The 15,915-nt window shown below is 35.7% G+C and overlaps 2 protein-coding genes across 2 annotated transcripts in view; both read left to right on the top strand.

The window, feature by feature from the left end:
• LOC131429956 (tyrosine-protein kinase Dnt) overlaps window positions 1-15,915 on the top strand; it is a 291,002-nt gene that overhangs the window by 246,166 nt on the left and 28,921 nt on the right. The window lies entirely within an intron of this gene.
• Window positions 3,350-5,268, top strand: LOC131429958 (uncharacterized). Its single transcript, XM_058594503.1, has 4 exons — window positions 3,350-3,940; window positions 4,015-4,666; window positions 4,720-4,908; window positions 4,972-5,268. The coding sequence occupies exons 1-3, from the start codon at window positions 3,857-3,859 to the stop codon at window positions 4,845-4,847; spliced, it is 864 nt and encodes a 287-aa protein (XP_058450486.1). The 5' UTR covers window positions 3,350-3,856; the 3' UTR covers window positions 4,848-4,908; window positions 4,972-5,268.

Genomic DNA, 15,915 nt, shown 5'->3' with positions numbered 1-15,915 from the left:
CTGATTCGTCTGGTAACAGTAAATATCCGATGAAATCAGCCAGTTCCAAAGAAGTAAGTGTAGTTGAAATATAACAATAAATTTTCATTATGAAACTCTTCACATGCGAAAAATATAACAATAGTTTGATAAGACAATTATTTTTATTGTTTTTGATTCCCTTAAGCACCATTTTCCCAGCATTTTTATTAATTTGAATCTTATATGTATAACTTATTCAATAAAATAGCAAGCATTTGATCTATTTAACTGATATATAGAACTGGGATGACCTCCACCAAAAATTATATATAAATGTTATGAAACTAGTCATATGGTATAGATACCTATCTATATTAATTCGAAGTGAATATAATATGCGCTTCATGAATTGTTTCAATGTATGTTGTGTGGATATCTAGTAATGGTTATAGGGCGCGCCAATAAATTTGACTCAGACTGGAAACTTCATTCGTTATATGAAAATCTTGTAAAAATAACGTTACGAAGAGTTTCATGTTTCATAAGATTATCTTGTATATTTAACATGATGTTGAATACACTTTGTAGCTATCAATTGAAATGCTAATAGTAAAAAATCATTAGAATATAATATAATGTGAAAATGAGAATTTAGCTCAGTGTATACCCATACAGTAAGGGTTGCCAGTCATGATAATAAAAAGGCGGGTGGGTAATGTCAGAGACATAACTGGTTGTCGTGAATACGAAAACAACTGACATGTTCCTTAACACTTCCGAATATCAATTAGTTGATCAATTGTATGAATTATGCAAGCATTCCCCTTTTCCACATTTTTCGCAAAAACAAAGAAGGCTTCACTTGATCTCGATTACTGTGAATTTCACACAGCGAAAAGTGCAAAAATCTAGATCTAGTTCTAGATTTGCACTAAACTGAGGATATTTCCTTTCGATTTGCGAACAACAAATCCTAATAGTTCTTCAGAAAACTTTTAGAGCCATTAGAACGGCTGATTTTTTATAATGCTCTCCAACGTTGCTTTTTCATCCATCGAAATTACTGGCAGCTGTGACGTAATCGCTCTTGTCGGAAGCGAAACTAGCTGTGCAGGCGACACAAAACACATCTGCTCGCAGTGACGATAGAATCCAAACTGATTCAATTTTTGTTAAGAGATTTCCTTTTATGTGATTTCGTTTGTAGCTTTTTCACTAATGGGCTGTCCTAACGGCTATAAAAATAGCCGCGTATAGAATTTTAATGTTGATTATTTCATTTCAGATTTGCATAATTTATTGAAAGAAACTATCAATATGCTGTAAGGATTCGTTTCTAGCATTCAGACGGACCAAATTGAGGTACTCACTACGATATTCACCACTTTTCGGAACATTTTTCTTGAACGATTTGTTGTACAGCAGCAGCTATTTTCTTCTCTTCCTCAGAACGCGTTCTGATTGGCTGGTGTTGACATGGGTCAAATGAGATAGGTTTTTCAATAGTGTACTATTGAAATACTTCAATGCTTTTGCTATACACGTTTAAGTTGAAAAATTTCGATTATATTGGTAGTTAGATTATATAAATCCTTCCACATATCACTGAGCTATGAGCTTTCAAAATACGAGAAAGGCAAACGCGCCATACGAATTATCCTCTTTGATACTCGTTTATACCAAACATTTCAGAAAAGTTTAATTTTGAACTATTTGAGATTATGTCACACAACTGAAAATTTTATCATAAAATTGTGATCATATTTCCGATGGCATGTAGCAAAAATTATGTTGATTCGTTAGATACAACAAGAGATATTCACGATCAAAAACTTATCACTCTCTCAGAGGGTAAATTTTGAAAAGGCACCCCATAGTAAAGTAAGTCGTATTCACGACAAAAAAATTGGAAATCATGAATTGACTTTGGAATATAGTTTATAATTAAACGCTGGAAAAAATTTTGGAAAAAGATGAGTTTGGAAAAAATGCTTCTGCAAATTTTTCAATTTTTCATTCTAGCTATGAAACAAGTTATTTTAAGCTATGTATACCATGAAGGGGTAGTACCAATATATTTAATTTTATTTCATATCAGCTTGAAATAATCTCATAAAATGAGTTGGATAGTCATCCTTTGACAGCCATCACTAATTTACTGGCATGCTCATTCTTATTTGAAAACATTAATGTGAAAAACTACCAAGTTTTGAAAATTTTTAATAGCGATATCAACCTATAGAACCTAACTAGGTTGATGATGGATTGAATATTTCCTGTCTTTAAGCCCAGTTTTAACTATTACAGTCGTTCACTGTAGGGAAAAGTTTTCTAGGTCCTTTACTGTGACATGGCAGATGACATAATGAGCTGGTTGTCAAAATTCACATTTATTAGAGATTTTCATATGTATTATTTGTAAGAACGTACTACAATATTTAAAAAATCACAAATGCTCTATCTTTAGAATGTTGTCAACAAATGAGTAATACTCAATGTATGCCTCGCAAAATTTATAATTAAATTTTGAAAATTTTTCGAATTTCCTGGAGCCAAAAGCGGTCTTCAAGTTCTTATAGCAACCCTTTTTCAATTACACCAGAGATGCCAGATATTTTCATAGAAAATCTGTATTACCCAAAATGAAAAATATGTATTTATCTGTATCCACTATAGAATCGAAATATTTTTAATAAAAATTTGTTGAGGTAATGTTATTCCTAAAATTTATGGTTTTATAATGAGAAAATGAATGAGTGCTCAATATTCATATCATTCTACAACGACGACATTAAATGCTTTCAAATTTTCATCACCAATCGGAATCAACAAAACATAATTTCAATTTCGTATACTTTCAAAATATTGGCTTGATGAGTTGATGTAGGATCTCAGCGCTCAACTTAAACTATCAACACCATTTAAAGATTTTTAGATCAATTTGTGATTCGTCGATTGATTACAAAACTCTCATCTCGTCACTACTACCAAAGAGAGGTCAGACGAACGAAATTATTTTATTCTTTCCTTTTTTTTGTTGAAAAATCTTTATGAATCTGTATTAAGTTTAAAAAACCTGTACAAAATCTGTATTCTGTATGAAATCTGTATGTGCATGTAAAAATTTGTATAATACAGATAAATCTGTATAAATGGCATCTCTGCTTGCGGGTGGAAACCCTTTTTCTAAATAATCAAGACAACAAATGTAGAGGTGTACATAGGTGAAAAGTATAAAAAAATATTTGTTTGTTTATTTCGTATTCTTTTCTATAATCAATATTATCATTATTGCTATTACTATCATTGTCATTATCATTATCAGTATTATTACTATTTCCATTGTTATTATTTTTTGAATTCCCTTGTCTTAAAAATACCACGAAAAGAGAAAAAGAGTATACTGTCAAACGTAATAGAAATTGTAACTGTACACATATCTGTATAAAATGTTCGAAACGACGTATGTAACATTGAGAGATTCTCTTTGTTCACTTTCTCTTTCGATTATTGCAAATGATTCCTGCTTTTTTCGGTAATTTCTCCAGAGCAGATTAAAAGATGATAGCTTTAGTAAATATTATCGGTAAATAATTGGAGAGAAGGATTGCTAAGAGTGCCGTGATAATCAAAAGAGAAAGTAAACAAAGAGAATCTCTCATTGTTACATACGTCGTTTTGAACATTTTATACAGATATTTAAATAATTCGCGAGATTGTTTATAGCTTTACAAATGACAAATGTGTCCACCTCTACTAAATATCTTGAGCTAGCAAGTCCAAATCAGTATCACTCAGATGTAAAAAAAGAACTGGCATTCCTGATTTCATAAAAACTGTTGTTCCAGCCTTATGGCGTGCGCGTTTTTCTTTTGTGACTCAATTTGTGGTGAAAATGGGGAAAACACGGAAAACCAATTCCCAAAAGTTGATGTTGAGAATGGCCAACACTGTGAATATGGGATTTGTGAAAGAAAATGTAAGTATTTAATGAAATTTGATGGATTATATTCACATATCATGCAACATAACCTAACAAAAGTTTTCTTCTAGGTTACGGTGAACAAGCCAGAAGAAAATAAAACATTGGGTATGAAGCGTACGAGACATCCACTGCGAAAGGTAACACGAAATACAAAAATATTAAAGACGACCATGCATGAAGAAATTAAAAACATTGGTTCTGATTCGGAAGAAGAATGCGTCCAGGAGATCGCTGTGGACAACACTAGACAGGATTTGGAGAAACAAGATGAGCTAATTCAATTAGCGGACTCCAGTGAAGCTGAAAAAGGTCAATCGAGTGCAGTGTCCGATGTAAATCCTACCGCAGCAATCATCGCAAAATTATTGGACAAAATCACGAACCTTGAGGACGATAACCTGAAGTTGCGGAATCTAAACATGAAGCTGCAAACAGCATTAATTGACAAACCCGGAGAAGTTTCTTTAAAAGAGATTCCTGGGTACCCCGATAGAACGTGGCTTCTAAAAGTGTCGCAAGCTGCGGAGGATTCTGATTATTTATTCGTAAAAGAGCTGGTGTTCTATTTGTGGCCGAATGGTATAGGCAATGCCACCGTTTCCGGAAAGAAATCGAATAATCCAAGCGGAAAGCGTAAACCGAGTTTGAATGAAGCTTCTCAAGTCAATGAAGCGTGTAATCCGGAGAAACTGGATCCAGAAAAGGTTGAGTACATAAAAGGTAAATAATTATTTATATTTTGATTTTTTTTTTCATATAAATTGTATTTGCAGATCGACTTTTCGAACGCAGAACTTTTTTAAAAGATTCTCCAGGAACAGCTATCAAAGTTGCAAGAAAAGTGGCAAAGTTCATAGCGATTGTGGTGGCCAACAATCCAAATCTTCGGCGGGCTACTTGATTATTGATCTGTTGTTTTCTTAACCTTGAGGTATTTCGCCTAGATGGTGAAAATTAAAATGGTGGGTATATATTTTTTAATAATCCTTTTCTCTTTGTATAAAATTTCATGTTTGTTTTTTCAGGTATGCTCTTTCAATTGGGTTTCTGGATTTATTTATTTGATCATTTATTATTAAAAATCAACAGACTCAGTATGTCCTAATGGTTGTTTCGAGTGTAAAGAAATTTTGAAGAATAATGACTGCATTCTTGTTAAAAGTTAAACAAAGATAAATAAATTTAAAGCTTTTTTAAAAACCATGCAATTTGACTATAAATTTGGAAGAAATGAAAGAGAATATCCAAATTTGCTATTCAGCTATAGAATACCTAATTCGGCTATTTAATCCAAAAGCAAATTAAATGCTTATTTTGCTATTCCACCGCAAAATTTCATTTGGTGTTACTTTGCTATTTTAAATAACTGAATTAGATATTGTTTTACTCTTGGGCGGCTTTATTTTTGGTATTTTGTTTTGCTATTTTAGCTCCTAATTCAACCTAACGAATATCAAATACAGCTATTCTGGTATTCCAAAAAAGAATAGCCGAAATTGGTATTCATTAACTCTTCTCTTGTGATCGGGATGTAAACATATATTGAAGAAGCCAAATGAATGAGAAACTGACAGAAATGATTTTTTTTTTTGGAAAAAGCTACGCTTGAACTTGCGTTCTTATGCAATCCGTGCATACGCGTTTACCATTTCCGCCACATCTACAATATATGTTTCCACTCAATAATTGTAAAACTGAACTTAGTTACGTCAAACTTTACGTCAAACCAACTAAAAATTGATAAATCGACAAAGAAAGTTATTTGGAAGAATATAATATTATATACATATAATAATATGAGTGATATGAATGGATTGAAACATTTTGTTCTCCATTTTCTTCAATTTCTCTGAATTTCACTGAACGCAGCGTATTATAAAAGCTGGTAGCACGATAGGCCATTCGTAGTCTTGTGGGCGAGAAAATCAATCCACAAAATCGTCGAACTTTAACAAATTGAGCCCAACCGTTCAATGTTTTGGCATATCTAATATTCATTTACTAATGTTGAAATCAAATCAATTTCATTAACGCATCCGTATATACGTGGAGTTACTAAAAATCTGTAGACCTTCGAAGACTAATCTGTTATCATGTCGCCATCTTACCATAATATAAATTATATTGGTGCTGCGATTTTGTTTATCTCAAGAATACAATCACTAACATTTCGGAGAAGTTTATTCATCAGTATAATCAAAGGCAATTGTGAAATGACACTTCCTTGATGACAATAGGTGAACAGCTGGAAAACAACAAACATCAAATCCGTTTGAACTAAGTCTGAGCCATAAATAGTTGCCGAAAAATTCTTTTCTATATTCTAGCACATTATCTAGAACAAATATCCAGCATTTCGCTTCAGTAAACTTCGCATTTCAATCACGCTCGAAAAAGTGATTCCATTTGAGTAGGAATCTCATGTAATGTCAGCTGCTCACATGTCAAATCAGCGCAAGAGAAAATTTCACACCAACCTTCTCCACTCACAAGTCCCTTCAAGACCGTACCTCCAAGAATGAATGAACCGCGCAAATTCAGCCCGAGGTCCCGAGAGCGAGCGTCTCACGCGGTCTGTTCCAATCATCTTGACATGCCAACACGAGCCGCGAAAAGAACAAACCGCACGCTTTAATGAAAGATTTTCCATCGCATCGCCTGACGTTCGAATACTCGAACAACTTTTACGGAATCCGGATTCGGAGAATTTGTCATTCATGCTCGTTGCCAGAGTGAAATGTGTTGTATTTAATTAACATTGGTCACCTTGCCGTAGGGTCCCCCACCCCCCCACTCTTCCTTACGGCCACAAACATAAGTTCAGACTTTGTTCCACGGTTTGTCACGTCACGGATAGTTGGATTCGTCTTCTCAGTTTATTATTATTAGCAACGGGCGCGCGCGACTTCGGTGGAAGAGTACCCTAGTTATCGTTAATGAGTTGGAACTCGGTTTTTGGGAAGTTTCGAGACGGTCGCCGATTGCGTTGTTTATTTTATGCTTTAAACTCCAGTGTATAAAAGATTCTCCTTGTGTAGCTGAAAATTTGTTTCAAGTTGGTTTCATGCGATAGTGAACACAGTAAAAAACACTCGTAACCTCGGTTGGCATCGTTGTATTCAACAGTTACAATGCGTCTACGACTTCGCCTCGCCCGATGACCCCCCGGCACGTCTTCAGAACTCCGCATAATGGTCAATTGTGTATGTGTGCGCTTGGCATCAGTAGTTGGAGAGTCCAGCCGTGCTCGGATAATTTATGCCAAGCGATTATGTTAACTACTTGTTGGCTTTTCCGCGCTTCAAGCGCTTTCTACTACGCTTGATGCCTGTTGTTGTGTGGTAGCGAACAGAAGCAGCTTTCGGTTGACCACCGCGTTCGGTCGGTGTTCCTCCATTCAGGAGGTGTGGGTGCTGCTGCTGCTACTGCTGATGGTAGCGAAGAACAAACATCACTAATTAGAAGTGATGAGCCGGGGGTGTCGATTCATTCATCCGGATGGGTGTGTATTTAGCTTCCATCAGGACGTTGCCAGGGCGGCGAAGCGAGAGAATCGTCCAAATGAGACTGATTTTGATGGGACTTGTAATTAAACCTCGGCCGTTTTTGATTAGATCATTGAATTTTCCGACTAAGAAACGGCGGTGATAGGCTAATTAAGAATGCAGTTGGAGAGGCGTCTGATGCGTAGCGCCGTCGACAAACTCGGCAAGTCTATAAACGTGTTACCTGCCATGTTTTTAAAGCAGATTATCAGCCACAGTATGAGTAGTAGTTTTCAATCCACTAAGATCCAAATTTTCATGATCAAAAGTGCGTTTCGAGATTTATAGCACTTGCAACCTATAATAGTCTTGTTTCGAGTCTTTTTCGGAAACCTGTAGGCATATTCGAAAAAGATCGTCATAAGAAATACAATAGAAAATGATCAAGTTTTCAATGGTATCTAACCTGTAGCGCATCCAAGGTCAGGACACTTAGCAGCCAGGATACATCGTAGACCGATGATCTGATTGTATTCAGAAAACAACAATTTCATCGGCTTGCATGCGACTCCACTCTTTGTCGTGAACATCTGCTTGTCGATTTTTGAAACTACGACACCAACCTTTCCTTCATTCATTACAGTAGGACCATAAAAATCGTTAAAAACTTCATACAGTCCATTCCACAAGAAAAAAACTGACGTATTTAGGAAGTAATGAAAGTATTCATTTCAATTATTTTTTTCTAAAAAGTGCATTCAAAAGGCTTCGAGACAATCAATAAGTGAACAGCTTTGTCATCACTACCAACCAAAACGACATGCTCTCGGTAATGTTTTGTGCAATCCGGAAATCCGCGTAAAAAACCCGAATTATTTTTATTGATGCCGATTATCTTAGAAATGCATGAAACGTCCAGATCTGGTGTAACCTCAAAAAAATGTTTTTTAAATATCGACTGGAAAAATTTAGAAATTTCCGAGATTGAAAAAATGAAACGTTGAGATATGATGTAATCTTATATTTTCAAATATATCACTAGAAGATTTTGTGAAGAATTTTTTTTCAATCTTGAATAAAATAAGAAACTTTTTTTGGGTATAAACTAACATAACCTTTTCAATTTGTAAACAGTTATGTCAAGTTAATAAGAATATTTCTTTATTTTGCATCGTCGCACTAAATTATGAAACACACTTTACCCTATAGTTCTGGAACCGGAAATCGGATTCGGATGAAATTGAGCAGTAACGTATGAGACTATAGAAACTTTTATTTGAGCCTGTTTGTGGAAATCGATCAAATTATCTCTGACAAAAACTGAGTGAGTCTCATTTCAAACTTTTTGTCTATTATTTGCCGTACTTTTGGAACCAGTATAGCCGAAGTTGGTGCGTTTAGTAAGTAACTAATATAGCCAGTTTTAGGCCAAATCTAGCACAATTTTATCCTTTTTTGCATCGTAGCTCTAAATGACGGTGTGAAATTTAATAGCAACCTATGGGACTATCAGATATTTTATTTTATGAGTGACATTATTTGACACATACTCACACACATACACGCACATACATTACTCAGCTCGATGAACGAATGAACGATGAACGAACGAATGTGTCGAATGATATAGAACACTTAGCCCTCTGGGCCAATTTTCACTAGTCGATTTTTCAAGTGATTACATAAACGTTCTATATGAGAAAGCCCATAAATGTACTTCTATAGAAAAGCATCGTTATCATGATCTTGTAATAACACTAACAAGTAGGTACAAATTGAAAAAGATAAACTTTAATGTGGGCACCCTGCCCTCTATTCGAAGTTGAACAAAGCACGCTGCGAATGGATCAAAGCCGGTATATTTTTACTTCTTCAATATCAGCACGTAATGATGCGTACCGGTTTTGCATCGTCATTTTGAATGACGATTTCATTATTTTGACAATCATCCCTCTTTAACTTCGGAACCGGTGGTACTTCGGTATCTGGATGAAATTGCACAGTATCTTTGAAAACAATGCGAGCTGTAATTTGAATCATGATGGTTTAACCGTTGCTGAGAAATCATGGTTTAGCCGTTGCTGAGAAATCGAAGCGAGCTCGGATTTTGAAGCTTTTCTTCACTATTAGCAGTGCTTCCTGAAGCGCAAACCGGGGACTAATAGTCCCAAAGTAATTTTATATATTCACTAACTAACAAAATCTGCCAACTAGATGAATTTAGCAGTAAGATTTATAAAAATGTGCCCCTCGTTTCGCTATTATTTGTCACATACACACACATACACACAGATAGCCATTTTGGTACCTCGACGAACTGAGTCGAATGGTATATGACACTCGGCCCTCCGGGCCTCGGTAGTAAGGTCGGTTTTCACAGCGATTGCATATTTCTATATGAGAAAGGCCAAAATGTTTCGAGATTACATCAACTTTTGGACTTAGAAAAAAATTGAGATTTCCGAAATCGAATTTTTTTTATGCCAAACGTTGAGATCAGGTATAACCTAAAAATAAAAAAAAACATTCAGCATCAAAGTAACTTTGAAAATTCGCGTATAATACCGCGTAACTTCGGAAATCCGCGTAAAAAAGACCTCAGTATATTTAAAATGAACCGTCTCAGAATTGACAATACAAAAATGGTTAAAAAAACAATTGAAAATATTAGCTACTCATTAACTAATTATAACTGCATTTCTGAAATAGTTGTAAAAGAATTCCAAACATGTTGGGAGCTACTTGTTTTACGTAAATACTCATAGCTATTAAAATCGAGACCAATAAGCTTTTCTAATTCCAAAAAAATACCATGATATGACAAAAATTTTTCAAACCTTGACCGCCGGGTAGCACCTCTTACGCTCAAATTTTGCATGAGGACATTTTTCGAAATTAGAAGTGATCCCAAAATATTGGCACCCTTATATGTATAAGAGCGGTAATAATCAACGTGTTTTGTCGGTTACGTCACTTATACCATCATATCTCCGGAACAAAAAGTCACAGCCGTTTGATCTTTGAACTTGATCAATGGCCCAACAGTAGCTTTCAAACGAGCTCAAGTTTGTTAAAATCGGTTCAGCCATCTCTGAGAAAATTGAGCGCATTCAAATATATTCTAAAAGTGCACACACATACACACACACACATTTTCCTATCTCGTCGAACTGAGTCGAATGGTATATGACACTATGGGTCTCCGAGGCTCCGTTCGAAATTCGGTTTTTCCAGCAATTCTAATACCTTTCTATAGAGAAAGGCAAAAAGCATAAAATCCTAGCAGAGGTAAATTTACTAATGAATCTGATTGCATTCATAATTTGATACAGAAAACCGTATTTCAGAAACCCACTGAATGAAACAGTATACCGCACATGTACACTGTAAACGCTCGATGAAGTGACATTCATACTCTGAGATAACTGTTAGCTGGACATGCAAAGCGAATGCCAGTGTATATTCCAAAAAACTGTACTGTTCTTCGATTTTTTTTGTAGTTCTCAAATGCTCTAAATGTGTGAAATCAATGAGTTCTAGTAAAAAGGATTTTTTAATTCGAATTCCCTTAATAATGATAAAATATTAGTTGAAATGAATATTATTTTAGTCGAATTCACCAATAAACCACTAGATGGCACTCTACTACTGAAAAGAATGTTGCAGTCGCGGTTGTCTTTTCTATATTAGCAGTTATAAACATGATAACGACTTCCCGTGTTGTATTTACGGAAAAAGACATAAACGAAACAAAAACTTTTTTTGTAAAATTTTTCTTCTATTCAACTCAACGAAATCGACTCTTTCACTGAAAATTTTGAGCACTCGGAAAGCAAAAGCCGAATACAAGTAGTACTCCGGTCGGCCCGAGCGAAACATATCATGAAACAACAAGAAGCTACAGAGAAGAGCAACCGCTTACTACGAGTATTCCTCACAAACTATGGAGGATCTTCTATTCTTGATCCAAAACTATGTTTTGAAAAAATTTCTTTTTGTTTCGATGCAGCGTTCAGCTGAAAAAAATTACAACCAGGTGCAATATAAGTTGGAAGATACAACAAACTTCGTTTGATTTATACAATTAGAGTGCAACATTCGAAACTCACATTACTGTTCTACGTAAAAACATTATTACGCACAATCGCATCGAATGTGCACAAATTTTGAATAAATACACTTTCCACTGAGAGTTTAGGGCAATTTAAGTATGAATATATTGTAACACATGCGAAAAACATAAAAACAATTTGCAAGCAGTTTCAACATGAGGATAGTCAGGCTTTTTAATGGATTGTTTTGCTTTGACACATCTCGTAAGTTTTTGGCTAATAAACTTGTTAATAAAATCAATTTCATTGATGTTTTCTTTGTGCTGTCTTTCAGCAGTGATGGTAACAGATAGATAGTGTCGAATTCTCTGATTTTAATCACTAAATTAGTTGCCAGGGCTAATTTCGGTCGTTCCGTGTATAATTCATTCAATCCTGATAACTAGAATAAGATCAGTCAGTGGTTTCGTTATGGGCTATAAAGCGTGGAAATGCTGTCATGCTTCCTCCGATAGGAGTTAAAAATTCAGTACAGTCTAGAACCAACAAACGTCATTGGCCATAATGGAGAAACAATCCCACATCCGTTTACTGCTGCAAATCGGGCAATTTATTTTGTCTGTATCTTATTTGTTTGTCCCTTTTTTCTGCTCTACTGGATCAAAACAAATAGTTTTGCGGTTAGAGTACCGACAAACCGAACTTTTCTTTTCCATTTATCATTTACGCATCGTAGTTCATGGCATGTTGTAGCTTGCCAAAAAAACCGGACACTGATTGAACATTCGAATCGGAAGCAGCCCAGTCAGTCGGATCGAATCGGGAATATGCCGTGTCAATGTTTGCATATCGTTACAATGTAACAATGTTTGTTTGACTGTTAGTTATCGATCAAAACTGCGTGTCGGATTATCTAACCGCAAGCACGTTTCAAATGGGTTTCACATTTCCTTTTGTGCTTTTGCGCTTTCCAGTGATAACCCCTCAAAAGAATCCAATTCAGCTGAACTAAGCCATCACTGGATGGCCCATTCTTATTCAAATAGGAAATTTAAATGTAAATTTACGTAGTCTTGAATCACTGCCGACCGCGACCAGCTTCGCCCGTTGACTTTGTAATTAGATTTGTAGAAGTTTTTCCGCTGTTTGCGGTCTCTTCGCGAACTCGATGTCTGTCTATCTGACACCGCAAGTACATTCTTTTTTTTTATTTTCTTCGTATATTGCAAAACTCCGGAAATTAGTACGCTATCATCACCGTTGGTACCGGCAGTGCGAAGAGACAGACGACGTTAATTTATAATAAAGAGCAAAAAAAAAAGACTTCGGCTGCTCTGGACAAGTGTAATGCCACAGTTGAGTCTTGTGGAAAAGTTTGAAAAAAAAACTACACCAGCTTCGCTCGTCGGAAACAATCAAGAATCGGTGTGCAAATTTTTGCTCTCTTCGTAAGGACTGCTGCAAGAGAATTTTATATGCAGATTCAATTCTAGCAGCGGACAAACTAACCAATCACTCCTGCGTCGTGCGGTTGATTTTTTCTGATTTTGTCTGCGTTTTATTGTCAGCCAAGAACATGTCCCATTTTATGCTGATTACGCATCATTTATTCGCTTCACATTGTTACCATTATATTTAAATTCTTATGTTCGAACCAACTTATGCTGCAGCCCTGGTTGCATTCGTTCGTTGGTTTTTTTTTCCTCTTCGTCTTGTTGTCGTTCGATGGTCGGTCCCGGTGTTGGTAGCAGAACCAGAAACAGAACCAGGCAGAGGTGAGCCGAGAATATGCATGAGGTTCCGGAATTTACATACAGCCCCGAAAGAAACGCGGGGGGTGATCTTCAAACTCAATGAACGGGCTCTTCGGATGGCGCAGTTAGGGGCATTAGCATATGAAAGCCTCGAAACCACACGACGAGCGGAACAGGCTGAAAAGTCGAAGAGGTCACTCCCGAGGTTGTTCCATTATTCAAGTCTCTCTTCCGTGAAACACTTTTTCTTCCGCACGGTCAACGCCAGAAGTCTTTACGGAGTCGCCCTTTTTTTTCTTTGCTGTGATGCACGAATGGATTATGTACGAAAGTACGGGTACGGTATTGTTACAGTGGTTCATCGCCAGCAGGATGTGTCTAGGAGCAGTACTGGTTATCACGAGCTACTAGTTGGATGCAGTGACCGACGAATACGAACCTAAAATCGAGCTCCAGAATGATTTTTTTCCGAAACCGATAGGCTGTGTCTTAAGTTCAAATTTTTATTCGAAATTACTTAAGAAAAATAATAAAATAGTTTCAACAGTGATTCTTACTCAATCCTATCAGGCTTTCCCCAATTATATCATTTTTTTAAGACTCACTCACTACCTCACGAGACTATAGTCTTTTACAAATCTGAAAACATAATTGTCAATTATCATGGGCTTTAGAAAAAAAGTTGTAAATGAAATTATTCATCAGCTTTTGGATCATGTTTCAAGCTTCACGGAACCTCTATGTGTTAACGTGAGTAGTGAATTTCTCACTCGCTCATTTCACTATAACTCGTGAAAAAACCAGGGTCTATAAAAAAAACTCAGTGACTGAAAAATCACTTCCGATATTATCATTAATGAAACAAGCATCCACAAAACTCCGAACATCGAAGTTTACAAGTGATTTTTAGTGCCAACGAAATTTGATGACGATTTTTTACCTACAGAAATAATCGATAGGGAGGAGCGTCTCCGAGGATATTTCGATGCAGAATTTCCACTACGCTCCAGTTCGATACCGAAGCGATTCGTGCAAGATTTAATTGTCATATTTTCATCAATAAAAAAATCGTGCCATTTGAGCCAATTTGTTCTGAACTGGGAAATAATAACTGCGATATTCTCGATGCACGTAGGGTGGTGAATATGAACATTCCAGACCGTGATTATTGCAACGAAAGGCTGCTTTAATTCCAGATAACTGAGTTCACTGCACTACTCACTACTACCTAATAAAACGCTATTTAGCATGAATTTGATTCATAAAAGTAACAGGAGCGCAGCACTGCCAGAGTGCCTCGAACACACAGTAGGCGCAGTGTTTGAATGGCGCGTTTGAATTTGGAAATTCAATTCCCAAAAATCTTCGGTTCGAGAATCATATCAGATATATTCAATGTGCGAGCTTTTTTCGTAAAAATTACATCGAGCAGAATGTTCGCTAGTTTCACAACTGATTTTTTTGCCATGTGAAATCAGTTTCAGTGAGAATCGCGTTCTCAACAAATCAATACTGAACTTTTCTGTAGTAAGTGTGATCGGTGATTTTTTTTGTCTAAAAATCACTTGTGAAAAATTTCAGTTGCGATTTTCGAAATTTTGATTTTTTCTCAACACTGGTTACAACTTCTGGTTTTCCTCTCTCGGCTGCAGATGCTTTGCAAAATCATCAACTTTCCAGTAAAACCATCTGCAAGAATACAATTAACTGAGGTATCGTCCTCAAAAATTGTAAACGAATTTTTACCCAGAGTTTATTCTGTTTCCCAAGAAAGGAGGCGGGATTTTTGATAGTTTTATATCTACTCATACTCTGTTGACGAATACTTCGAAGAGTGGCGTCTTTTTTTAATAGCGCGAAAAGCGCTTTTAAAATATGTTTTCGTCCATTTGAGCAGTTCCTACTGAAATCTTTCTGTTTTTCTAAATAGAAAGGTAACATATGAGAATTGCTGGAAAACATGACTTTTTAACAGCTCGACGAGATCAGAAAATGTCTGTGTGTGTATGTATGTGCATTATATAACAAATTTTTTTAACGTGCAATTTTCTCAGATTTTTTTTTTGAAAAATCACCATAGAGGAGAGTACATGAAATTTCCGAAATCGAAAATCTGTTTTTGATGCCGAATATCTTAGTGCCGTCTCGGAAAAAATGTTTTTGAAAAAATCGACTTTCTGGGAAAAAACTCAAAATATCCAAAAAGTGGATTTTTCGAAAAAAAAAAATCGAGATGACACTAAATCTGAACGTTTCATGCAATTGGCATCAAAATAAATTTTAGATTTCGGAAATTTCATGTAATCCCCTCTCACCTTTATTAGTTCAATAAGATTTTTAGATTTTTTTAGCTTAGAATCACTCTTCTCATACAAAAAGGCAACGCAAATGTCAAACGCTTGGTTTCAGAAGTGATGCCGAATATGTGATATAATCGCTGAACTACTCGAATTAATCTTACTATTATTAATCGGTGTCAAAAATGAGCCCGAATTAGTGTCAGAAATTATTCAATAAAGGCATTATCACACCACTAGGTGGATCAAAAAGAGGTTTTTTCTTTGCTTTTATTTGGGTATTTTTTGCACAAATTTTGCATACGCTTTTTTCATGACTGAGAGATAATTTACATCATCAGGTCAGTTTTAAATTTAGTCTTACTTTTGAGAATGGCCCAA

This window comes from Malaya genurostris, chromosome 2, assembly GCF_030247185.1.
Source record: "Malaya genurostris strain Urasoe2022 chromosome 2, Malgen_1.1, whole genome shotgun sequence".
Classification (NCBI taxonomy): domain Eukaryota; kingdom Metazoa; phylum Arthropoda; class Insecta; order Diptera; family Culicidae; genus Malaya; species Malaya genurostris.
Note: the sequence above shows the minus strand (reverse complement) of the source record. Positions and strands in the feature narration are given on the sequence as shown.

Coding starts and splice junctions, on each gene's coding strand:
- LOC131429958 (XM_058594503.1), top strand. CDS start 3,857: ATGGGGAAAACACGGAAAACCAATTCCCAAAAGTTGATGTTGAGAATG. Junction 3,941..4,014: donor TGGGATTTGTGAAAGAAAAT/GTAAGTATTTAA, acceptor GTTTTCTTCTAG/GTTACGGTGAACAAGCCAGA. Junction 4,667..4,719: donor AAAGGTTGAGTACATAAAAG/GTAAATAATTAT, acceptor TTGTATTTGCAG/ATCGACTTTTCGAACGCAGA.